We start from the raw sequence: 12707 nt of genomic DNA, 5'->3' as shown, positions 1-12707 counted from the left end.
AAGAACAAAAAAAGCAGCCAAAGAACAAGAAGAAAGAATTTTTTTCCTGGGCCACCTTCAGTCTCTATACACTACACTTTGGTTCTATTTTTTTTTTTCCCCAGCATATTTCTACTAACAAACCTTGATTATTCCACAATAGAGTAGAATTAAATAATGAGATTGTTAATAAATTTTTTTTTAAAGTGTGAGGGAACAGGACCTAGAGCCTTTTAAAGACACAAACAGCAGATAATACCTCAATAAACACCTCAATCTACAAAACATCTTCACAAAGATATCACTATATAACAGCACACTGATGATCATGAAAATGAGTTACCAAAAGTTAAATTATTTTCACTGTACTTTTTAAAAACAGAAAGCAATGCCTTTAGTTCTACACATTTTACAAAGTTGTGTATTTGTTATATTTAGTATGTAAATACATCATTCTGTAACTACTGCAATGAAAAATATTAAATACTTATCAAGGCTACTATATTGCCAGTTTTAGTTAAGATGAGTGGCAGACTCAGGCTCCTTTTACCAACTTCAAGATGAGGGAAAAAAATTGGTTAAGTTTCTTCATTTGTAAAGAGGGAATACCTCTGCCATCAACTACCTCTAAGTGCTGTTATATAAAAAAAGCAAAATGTTTAAAGTTACTAAAGGCTGACTAAATGCAAGGGAATGGTCTAGGTACAAAATGGAGGAGATAGCTGAATGAGGACTGCTCCGAAGAAACTTGCACTCTGCTTGGGGGGAAGAGAGGAGAAGGATGCTAAGTAAGAACAAAGTTAATTTGCAGAGGGAGAAGGCACTGATAACTTAGGAGAAATAATCCTCATTGGAGGTGAGCCCAGAAAGCATTCCAACCCTGGTGAATGAAAGCACAGAGTTGTTCAAGGAACAACTAATAGACAGAAGTTTGTCTGGAATGGACAGTACCACAGTGGGAATAACAGGAAATAAGGTTGAAAAGAATGGAATCTTATCTTTAGAGGGCTTCACATACTGGAACAAGAATTTGTATTTTATCATTAGAGAGCTAGTTTTTGTTGTTGTTGTTGTTGTTGTTGTTGTTGTTGTTGTTGTCGTTGTTTTTATAAAGAGAAAGTGGGCATATCAGAGCTTTACAAAAAGTTTTGGGTACTGTATTGTGATGTATAATAATGAGTAAATTATGGTATATAAATGTTATGGAATATTATTGTTCTGTAAGAAATGACCAGCAGAATGAATACAGAGGGGCCTAGAGATAGACTCACATGAACTGATGCTGAGTGAAATGAACAGAACCAGGAGATCATTATACACTTCAGCAACAATACTATATGAGGATCAATTCTGATAGACGTGGCCCTCTTCAGCAATGAGAGGATCCAATTCAGTTCCAATTGATCAGTGATGAACAGAACCAGCTACACCCAGTGAAAGAACACTGGGAAATGAGTGTGGACCACAACATAGCATTTGCACTCTTTCTGCTGTTGTTTGCTTGTATCTTTATTTTTCTTCCCAGGTTATTTTCACCTTCTTTCTAAATCCAATTTTTCTTGTGCAACAAGACAACTGTATAAATATGTACACATATATTGTATTTAACATATACTTTAAAATGTTTAACATGTATGGGACTGCCTGCCATCTAGGGAAGGGGGTGGAGGGAAGGAGGGGAAAAGTTTTTGCAAGGATAAGAAGAAAGATTCCAATGCCATTAGACAGGGAAAAAGTGATAAGAGATCTACCAATGTGGCAAGAGAAAGAAGCACTGATAGATGTTAGAGTTTGGACATGGGGAGTTATGGAAACAAAGACTCATGGTTGTGAATCTGGATGACAACCTCAAGGGTGGTGGTGACTCAAAGGGACTAAGTTTGAAGGAAAGAGGGAGGCTGGGGAGGGTAGAAGGGAAGATCAGCTCTCTTTTGAGTATGTTGAGTTTGGTAGAACATTATGAAATAAGAGTTCAGGGAGTTCAGGGAATTCAGGGAAGAAATCAGGTCTGAACTTATCTGTAGAAAGAGATAATGGAACTAGATAAATGAAATCACCTAGAAAGAGTTAAGAGAAAGTGGAAAGAATCGAAAGCTGTATATAAGTTGATTGAGATCTTGGAAAAGAACTGGTAAAATCTGAAATAAAAAGTTCATTCAAATGGTGGATTAAAAAATCAGAATAAAGGATGGAAAACTTTATTACTAAGTGAAATTATGTTACCTGAATAACACAATTGACATGGGATACTTCAATTTGCAAATGACCTCCAACAAAGCACCAATCTATATAAAATTTTATGTAACAAATGTATCTATTTTGGGTCCAGGTAATATAATAACTCTTTTTCTGACACAAATTTGATACTCAAAATCTCATGAAATATTTGCAGAGATAATTCTTGTCCACTTGTTAGGGGGACATGCTTTCTTTGGACTATTAAGTCACTTTGAAATTACGTTGACTATTTACTTTTAATGTCATTATCAAACATTGTTAGATACATATATTGTTTCATTTTATTGGTCAGCTACTAAAGACGTAGGTAATATATCTCTGGGATAAAATACTTTGGACCTTTTCAGAGTGAAGAGAAGCAGGAAGACAATTATAAGATACACTGAGTTTGAAATTCTTTTACAGAATTTATAGTTGTGCAAAAGTCAGTGCCCTAGTCCTAAATAGCTGTAAAACCACCATCTCTTGATGAACTACAAAACTCAACCTACCTTTCTTTAAATTTTAGAAGAAACTATACTAAATACAGTCAGGAAGCAGTCTTACAAAATGTTTTACAAGTTTATAACTTTCTCACTTATTTTTCCCATACCATTATATAAGATCTATTTTAAACTGTCAAATATTAAAGTCTTTTATATTGTATTTAAATATATTTATTCCAAAGGGCCAGAAGCATAAATGTGCTTTCTTAGTACCACTGGCTATTGAAATCTTTGTAAGCCTCTCCCCCAAAAATTAATCTACATTGAACATTGTATTTATTACTATCTGCATAACCCAAATATTCTTTATATTAATAAAATATGCTTTTTTCCTTTAAGCAAATTTTTTTTAAAAAGCAAACTGTAGCTGATGGGAAAAGCTTGTTTTAAAAAAGGATTCTATCTGCATTGTAGACTGATAATTAATATTTCTTGAAGCATTAAAGGGTTATTTGTTCAAATCACTATAATCTACAAAAGGCTATTCTATAGCACATTTTTTTTTAAATGCTAAAATTCTGAATTGTCATAGAACTCATCTTAGAGGGAAATGAAAACATCCCAAAAATAAACAAAAAAGGCAACTGAAGCTTTTTCTACACTTTCCAGTCCTGGGAGAAGGAAAGCAATAGCTGCTAGAAATGTTAGCCAAGGGAAAGGAGGCTGACTTGTTTACATTCTCTAATTTTGCTGACTAAGTGCTATAAAACTGTTTAAGTGGCTTTATATGCCAAGCAGTGTGGTTAGATGTGTTGATGAACAATCCCCACACATAAGAAAGCGAGCTTTAAATTACAGAATGACAAACAAAATTCTAAAATATAAATTTAACCAATAAATTCATGCAAAAATGATAGTCTATCCATCAGTCAATATTTTAAATACATTCTTTCCTTTTGTAAGCAGTTCCACAACTGTGAAAGAAGATCCACAGTCCATACTGCTCAATTAAGTAATTAGGCCAAAGAATTTGCTGTATTAAAAATTGCCTTCATACTTTCTTTGAACTATTAACTCACTTTGAAATCTCACCTGGCAAGCAAACCGCTGATCTTTATAGGAACAATGAAAAATGAAGTTACCTAAAACATTCTCTAGAAATGCCTTTTAGTGAGATCCAGTGCTGAGCAGAATGCCTATCATATAGTAGGGTAGGGCTTGTGGATTATTAAACTACCTGTGGATCAATGACAAAATCCCCAGCAGGGGTAGAAGTGACAGGACACTGGCTGCACTTCTATGGGAGTTGCTGAAGTATCTAGAGGAACTAAAACAACTGAATTTGTATATGGGCCCTATTTTGGCTTCCTAGGCCCTTCCCAAGTACATGTTGAAGAAGGAGCTTTCTCCTATCTCTGTACGAGTCAACTCTCTCAGAAGAATGTCAGAAGAGTGAGGCCTGAGCCAATCCAGCAAAGCAGTCCCTCACAAGTGATGAGTTCACTAATGGGATGGGAAATTAGTGTCTTATAAAAATGATTCTCAATGATTAAAGAAGTTGGTTTAATCTTTCTGTGTGTTTTCTGGACCAATCTGGCAGTCTGGACTTATGTACCACTAGCAGAAATGATAAAATTGCCATTATATTGGAATGTTTCTTTTAAAAATTCCATGGCCAAGTAAAATCCCAGGTGCAGCAAATATAGTGACTAATGTCCATGGTTATAGGGCCAGAAGCAGACCTTGAACTTAGGTCATCTTCAGGCCCAGGGCCTGCTCTGATCCTCCAATCTCTCTCTCCCTTCTCCCTCTCTCCCTTTTTTCCTTCTTCTCCCTCTCTCCCTCTCTCTCTCATCCATCCACTAACAGGCTGAATTACTCATGACAAGTTGAAGCAGGAGTATTGCATCCGAATTAGCTATATAACCTATGCAATCCCAAGTCTCTACTTCAGCTGGGTAAGACAGGAAGGGTGAGGGAAGAAAAGCTGCTGAACCTGCTTCTGTCAATCTCCAAGTTCTGAGAGTCTACACTTGCCCTCAGAGCCCATGCAAAAAAAAAAAACTGGATCTAGCAGTACCCAATGCAACCTAATTCTCTCAGTGTCTTGTGCCCATTCTTCTTTCTTTGCTCAACAGATTAAGAGAGAATCTATTAATGGGAGTGTTGTCAAATATTATTAAAATTCAGAGAGTAAGACTCAGGTCCCATCCCACTGGTGCAGGATACCAATATGGAATAACAGTGTTAGAACTTGACATGAAACTAGACAACCTGCATTTCTTTGGAACTCAAAGCTACAAAATATCTTACATAATTCTCAAATCTTTAGAAATAATTTAGGTGTTCCTCACCTGTTACAGTATTTTTTCTTGGGCCCAGAGTAAAGTTTAATCTTACTTCACATATTAATATCTGTTCATAATCTAATACAATACCAAATATTCACTGATTCAGAAAGACCTTTTTCACTTGCAGTTGGGAAGTCTTTGATTGTTGCATAAAATATATTTTAAAAGTTAACCCCTCTCCAATCCATCAGCTGCCAAAGTGATTTTTCTCCTTTATGGGAGGGAGGGAATATAGCACCTACTGTGCCTGACACTGCACTAAGTACTTTACAAATGTAATTTCATTTGACCCCCACAATAGCCCTGGAAGGAAGGTGCTGTTACTACCCAGCTTTTAGAGTTTAGGAAACAGCCACCTGAGTCAAGTGCCTGATTCCAGACCCAGTGCTCAGAAGACAGCACTCCATATGTCTCGCTGCCTCTAGGATCAAATATAAGGTCACCCTTTATGGCCTGCAAAGTTCACTATGGGACAGCATTTATAAGAATCCTCTTCACCTACACTACAGCGGGGCCCAAGAGAGGCTTCTCCAGCTTCAACTTTGACATGAAGGCATCTCTGCCCCCTTAAGAGTCCCTTCAGGATAAGGCCCCACCAAGGTACCTTCCTCTTCACAAAGCCTGGGCTGAACCGTACACTCCAGGCAGCCCAATTACTTTGTATCCATGTTGTGTGATTTCTTTATGTTTCTATAGTATTCACAGCCACAAGCATAGCCTGTGCCCTAGGAGTGAAAGCTCTCCCAAAAGTCAAGCATTGTTTCACTTGTCTGTTGGCGCCCTGGCTTAGTACAGAGCCCAACACACATTAAGAGTCATACTATTCAAGACCATCTGGTATAGGCTAAGCAGAAAGAGCAACCGAACAAAGTAGGCAAGGAGATTCAGAAACAATAGAACTCAAAAAAACCCTGGTGCCTGATAAAGTAAACAATATAAATTGGGAGGGGAAAAGAAAACCTTTTTTTTTTTTTTTTTTTTTTTAAACAAAAACTGCTGGAAAAACTGAAAGCAGTCTGGCAGAAATTAGATTTATATCAACACCTTATACCATAAAAATTTGAAAGACAAACAGATCATATACCCTTCACAGCCATGGGTAAGAGATGAGAGTATTCTTAAACAGATAAGGCAATTATAAAAGATAAAATAGGTAACTGATTACTTGAAACTGTAAAACTTCTGCACAGACAATATTAGTGCATTTGGGATAAGGCTAGTCCACTGGGGAAAAAATCTGTCTCAAATTCCTCTGATAAAAGTTTGGTATTCAAGAGATACAAATAAAAATAAATGTATACAATGTATGTATAAAATTAATATGCTATTTCCCAATAGAAAAATGTCAAAGGATAAAAAGTTCTCAAAAGAATTACAAAACAATACATATCAAAACAAACCTGAGCTTTCACTTCACACTGCAAAACTGGCAAAAATGGCAACAGTAAGACACTGTTGGAAGGTTTGTAAGAAGGTAGACATACTGTTGGTGGAACATGAAGTTGTACAACCATACTGAATAGCAATTTGGAATTATACAACTAAAGTTAATTGAAATGCCAATACCCTTTGAACCAAAGATCTATTACTAGCCTTATTTATACCCCAAAGAAGCCATGAGAGTGAGGAGAGAGAAATCCTCATATTCCAAAATGAATTATAGCAGCATTTTTTTCTAACAGTTAAGCATTAGAAACAAAGTAAAAATTCAACAACTGAAGAATGGCTAACCATAGTACCGTCTATGAATGTAACAGAAATGTACTGTGCTATAAAATGTATAATAACTACAGAGGCAAGGAAAGAGCTACATGAACTGATGAGTCAAGAAAACCACATACTGAGTGATACCAAAATATAAATATGAAAATAACCATATGTCATATTTGTCATTTACTATTGGCATATATGTATGTATGTGTGTGTGTGTATACCAAAAGTAAATGACAAAATTATAAAGATCAAGCAAGAATGAGACAGAAGACCTTCCCCTCTCCCTAACAAAAAGGCCCCTTCCTAAAGATAAGGTCCAACAAATGGCACATATTAAGAATATTTTGAACTTTTTCCATGTATCAGATCAATTGTATTGTCTTTTTTTTCCCTTCTCTTAAAAAATACTGTCATATGGGGTAGCATTCCTAGAAGGGATGAGATAATTAAGGTGATATAACAAGTCAATAAAAACTTAAAAAGAATAAAAAGGGAGCTATAATAAATGCTTAGTGTTTGATTATCTCATTGCTAATTCAACTAAATGATGAGTAAAATTCCATTAAATCAAATACTATTAGACAGCTAGATGGGGCAGCAAATAGAGTACTGGCCTTGGAGTCTGTAGGACTCCAGTCCAAACACCAATTTCCTTGCAAAAAAAATCATCTATCATCAAATACTATTACAATGGCAATCTATTTTTTTCTTTTTTCTTTTTTTTGCTGAAGCAATTGGAGTTAAGTGACTTGCCCAGGATCACACAGCTAGGAAGTGTCTGAGTCTATATTTGAACTCAGATCCTCTTGACTTCAGGCTGGTGCTCTATCCACTTTGCCACCTAGTTGCCCCTATCAAATTACTATTAAAGGAGGACTCTTCTATAATGAGGATTCCAAGATATGGGAACAACATTTTGCAGACCAAGTTTCACCAGTAATACTTTAACAAGTAAGATGGATCACTTTTTCAGGGGCCTTTTCATTTTCAAACAATCATTCTTAAAAATTACAGGCACAACTCTTTTTGCCCTTCAGAGCAGCCATTCTCTTAGAGAATAATCAGCCTAACAAACCCCAATTACTCAAAAGTCCAACTCCAACACCACATAAGAAAGGAAGGAAAAGGGGAAGATGCTCAGTATGCCCCTCTTTTAATTTCCCAGTTTTGTCATGTTTCCAGCTTTTGAATTGGAAATGTAATTTATTTCTATTAAAAAAACCACTCACTCTAGCTACACAGGGAAATTGTTATAATGGAATCCCCTCTAATCATAATCAACAAGCTTGAAAAAAAGATCAATTTGATCAAACTACTGTCCTTTTAAACTCCTGCTTCTTTATATCTATAACTTTTGGTAGAAACACAGTATTTGCCAACTTTACTCTATTATCTATAAACTCCAGGTTTGGGGGTAAAAAAAGAAAAAAGGACATATCTTTCCTTCTGGATGTTAAAACCTCTGCCATTATTTCCTATTGTAATTGAACTATGGGAATAGCCACCGTGACAAATATTTGTAAAGGTCAATAGGAAAAGCTTTTTTTTTTTTCCCCCAAGAAAAAAAATTACAAAAGCTATCTTAAGCTCAGAAAGTCAAGACTTTATACAGGGGAAAATTCATTATAATTCTATTTAGAATGAGAAACAGAATTCAATTCAGCACTTCCCTTTTGAACTTAAGACTAATTTGAAAACTGAAACTGAAAACCAACTATATAAACTATATATTACACAAGAGGAATAAATTCAACAGGTTTTAAGGAGTCTTTTATTTCCCCCCATAATCTGAAACGTTTACTAGCTAATATCCCTTCCAGGGGTACCTTTTTAAAAAAGATATTATGCATATTTGTATTTAACATCATTTTGTGCAAACACCAAAAATTTGCTCTGACAGTGGTTTCTCCAAACCTGGTTTCAATAGCTGACGTTTTGAAACCGAGCAGTATGCTGTAAAAGGCCACAGACAAAGGATATTCCATTTTTCAAAAAAATATCATCCCTAAATTTAAATGACTCCCATGTCTATTTAGGACAGATTAGGCGGCCCTGCCAAGCTTCCTTTCTTCCTGGACACAAACCACTCTCCTGGGTGTTATAAGATAACGCCTTGATCAAAGGAACCGAGGATTTCTAAAATTGTTTTCAAAACGTTCGCGATGTGGAAGGGAGCAGATTTGTATTAATTAGTGCTTTGCTCTAGATAAAAATAAAAGCAACACCCATTAAACTGTAAATTGCGTTAGGTGATAAACTCCCAACCCAACAGAGGCCCCGCGCCCGAAGAACCGCGTCTGGGGCCAACACCGTCCTGCCCTGTCTACCTCCCGCACGTGACGCTGTAGCAAAGCTGCCAAAGTTCCACCGGCCGCGGCGTCAGGGGGGCCTCCGGGGGAGACCCGGGTCACAATCACGCTGCTGCCCGGCAGGGGGACCTGAGGGGGGGCGGTCAAGGCCAAGGGCGCGCGCGCGCACATACCCCAGCCGCGGACTCACCTCCGAACATGTGCGGGGAGAGGTGCGCGGGCAGCGAGCCTATCACGAGGCGGGGCCCGCCGGCGGCCGAGCGGCCCTCGTCGGAGGTGCTGTTCACCGAGTCCTGCGAGCCGTACGGGCCGCTGCTGCTGCTGCTGCTGGGGATATGCACGGCAGATTGCGCCGCTCGGGCGCCGCCGCCGCCGCCGCCCAGGGAGCGGCCGCCTCCCCGGGACGCCGAGGCCGAGCCCGAACCCGAGGCGGCCGCGGACGAAGCGGGGGCGGCGGCCGAGCCTGAGGCGGCCGGGGTCGGGGGCGCCGGCGCGCGACCCCGCACGGCGCCGCCGGCCGGGGGCAGGTCAGAGCCTGAGTAGGCGCGGGCGCGGCCGTTGGCAGCGGCGGGGGCGCTCTGCTTGGCGCCCATGGCCGGGCCGGGCCGGGCCGGAGCCTCAGGTGGGCCGGAGCCGCCGCGCCCAGGAGCCGCCGGGGCCGCCGCTAGGTGAGGCCGCTGTCCCCTCCCCGGGCCTCGGCACCGCCTCCTCCTCGGCTGGGACTGGGCCCAAGAGCGCCGCCGCCTCCGCTGCTGCTCCCGCTGTCACCGCCGCTGCTGCTGCTGCCGCTGCTACCGCCGCCGCCGCCGCTGCTGCCTCCGCCACCAGCGCCGCCGCCGCCGCCATTCTCCGCGGCCGCCGCCTCCTCCTTGTGAAGCCTCCGCCGCCCCAGGCCTGGGGGGAGGCGCCCGCCCGCCCGCCGCCGCCGCTGCCGCCCGCCGGGCCGCCTGCCCCCCGCCCCCGGCTCCGCCCCCTCCGAAGCAACGCCCCGCCTCTACGGCCGCCTCCCCGCGACTCCCGGCAACCGCCGCCGCGCCCCCAGTAACGTGCCGCCGCCGGGGCCAAGGGCGAGGATGAAGGGGGGGTGCCGTTGGCTAGGGTCACGTGGGGCAGCCACGGCAGGGGAAAACTCAGGCCGTCCTGGCCGTCGCCGGATGTGGACATTCTTCTTCTTCTTCGGGGTTCGCGGTTCAGCTTCCTCTTTACCCTTCCTTTCACACATTGATTTCCGCTCCCCGGACTTTTCACCCCTCTATTGAGCTAAGGTACAGTCCGCTCAAGAGGATCTCCTGCGGACTGAGCGGCTGATGGACATACTGCTGCCCCGCCCCCTTCCCCAGTCTTTCCACCCCCGCGGGGCTGAGTCGAGGTACAATCCGCCCCCGAGGGCACGCCGGGGGCAGGGTGGGATGATGGACGGTCCGTGGCTCCGCCCCCTGTCCTCCAAGGTGAGCGGTCCTCGGGCACAGCCCCGCCTCTTCCGCGGGCCGAACGCTGATTGGCCGATAGGCGCAACCGGTCCTAGGCCAGTCCCCAACTGGAAGCTCCCTCCCTTCAGGCCCCCCACGGTGAGCACGTGGTTCCCGATTAGGGAGGCGGCTTCTGGGAATTGCTTTGTATGTTTTGGGGAGAGTGTTGGAGGATTGAATTTAGGCTACCGGGAATTCCCTCCTCCCCCCCACCCCCTCCGGTAGCTGCGATGGAAATCTTGGACCTAGGAACTCACAACCTCTGCTTGGAGGTAGCCCGTGACCTTGGTCAGCTTGATCTCCCTGCCAGTAGCTTGTTTATATTCTGTCTCTCCAGTTGGATAGGGAGCTCCCTGAGGGCCAGGACTGACGTTTGCAATGCTCGGTATATAATAAGTGTCCAGTGAATGCCTATTGGCTGACCACGTCGCCGAATTTTGTTCGTACGCTGGGCAAAATGAACACCCAAATCCCTAAGACGCCTGTGCGGGCTACCTTCCAAGGCTGTTCTAGCCTCCCCCGGGCCCGAAGCTTGGATCGGACAGTTCCGGGAGGGGAGCGGACCCTAGCGACGCCTTTTCCATTCTTCTAATTGATTAAGAGCTAAGCACTACGCATAAACTGTGTCATTTTGCAGATGAAAATAACTATACAGATAACAGAAACCGCAGTGGAGAGACTGGACTAGCCTACCCAACTCGGAACAATCTAAATCTGCCTGCGGGCAACTTTCACTCAAAGCTCCTAGCTCTGCCCTTTGGGGCTGAGGACAAAGGAAAGCCCTTTCAAAAGAAAGCCTTCCAAATACTTGAAACAAGCTGTTTTCTTCTCTTATCAACTTTCTCTTCTCCAGAACGTCTAACTGCCCCGTTAGTGCCTGATCTACCGCTCCTTCACCATCAGATTTCAATGTTCTTTTAAAAAGCGAGGCCTGGAGCTGAACTTAGTGCTCACCTCTAATCTGGGCAGGTCTTTAAAACGTTTGCTCTGCCCCCACCTGCCGCCCGCTGTTATTCAAAGTATTTCCTTTAAATGGTAATGAACAATTCTCCGGCTCAAAAGGGATCCCTCCGGGAGAATATTGGTGAACTTTAAAAAAAGGGGAGGGTGAAGTTAGACCAGAGTGGCACAGCAGCAAGATTAGGCATGGAGACACCAGCTTCTAATCTTGGGATGCCCCTTTAAAATTGCTTTCTGAATTTGGGCAGGTCATTTAAATGTGAAGATTTCAGTTTCCTCATCTGTACAATGAGAACGCTAGAGTAGATAGGCTCTGAAATCACATCTAGCTCTAAGATTCTATTAGCATAGTGCCTGGTACACAATTGGCACTTAATAAATGCATTTTAATTTTTAGACCCCTGGTTAAGATAGATTGTAAGCTTGCCTATGAGTTCTAAAACATATATTAAATTTAATAAATAATCACTAAGTGCAAGTCCCTATGTCCTACAAAAAGACTAAAACAGTCCTCCCCCAAAGCATACAATCTATCTGTTAACTCAGCCAATGTAAGAGAGTTTAGATAGGGAGAGAGCACTTAACTAAGGAGTAGCAAAAGCTCCCTTCTTAACCAGAAGTCTAAAAACTAGGGTGAAGGAAACTTTTTATGTTTATCAGTAACCTTTTTATTTAAAAACATGATACTGAGAAGCATTTCATAAACGTCACCACACAACCCCAGAGATCTGTAAGGCACATAATTGTTGATAGATCTCTGCTCTGGGGGGCTGATTACATGTGAGTTAAGCAATGAAGGAAGTTAAAGCCAAAGGGCATTGAAGGCATGATGACAAAGGTGGGAGATGGGACACTGAGTTAGTTGGGGGCAGAGTGCAGCTAGTAGTTAGGACAAGAATAAGGATTGAAGAAATTCATCTGAAAAGTTAGGCTGCCTTTGCAGTCTTTCTATTTCTCTGCCTTCCCATATTCTCCTCTGCTTAAACCAGTCTATTGGCTAACTGTTCCCTGCTTCCATGGTGCCATTGCACCTGCAATGTACCACTTCCTCTTACCCCGTAGGATTGTGGGGCATAGTTGAGATCCCTGATCCCTAGCTGGGTGGTGCTTTCTCTTTGAAAGTTTGTATTGAGAGATAAGTAACTGTATTTATTTCTCTTGGCAGATGACCTGTTCCCTGCATGAATGTATTCAAGGGCAGCTACTGTTTCATTTTGATGTGTGTCATGTTATGACTTGGCCCTGGGAGGCTCATTGAATAGA

The 12707-nt window shown here is 42.1% G+C and overlaps 1 protein-coding gene across 3 annotated transcripts in view; it reads right to left on the bottom strand.

The window, feature by feature from the left end:
- ZNRF2 (zinc and ring finger 2) overlaps positions 1-9608 on the bottom strand; it is a 42586-nt gene extending 32978 nt beyond the window's left edge. For all 3 annotated transcript variants that reach the window (XM_051963590.1, XM_051963591.1, XM_051963592.1), the window contains exon 1: positions 9206-9608. In XM_051963590.1, coding sequence (XP_051819550.1) covers positions 9206-9608 — 403 coding nt within the window. The remainder of the gene's footprint in view (positions 1-9205) is intronic.
- Positions 9609-12707: the final 3099 nt, after the last annotated feature.

The sequence above is a fragment of the Antechinus flavipes genome, chromosome 5 (genome assembly GCF_016432865.1).
Source record: "Antechinus flavipes isolate AdamAnt ecotype Samford, QLD, Australia chromosome 5, AdamAnt_v2, whole genome shotgun sequence".
Lineage (NCBI taxonomy): Eukaryota > Metazoa > Chordata > Mammalia > Dasyuromorphia > Dasyuridae > Antechinus > Antechinus flavipes.
Note: the sequence above shows the minus strand (reverse complement) of the source record. Positions and strands in the feature narration are given on the sequence as shown.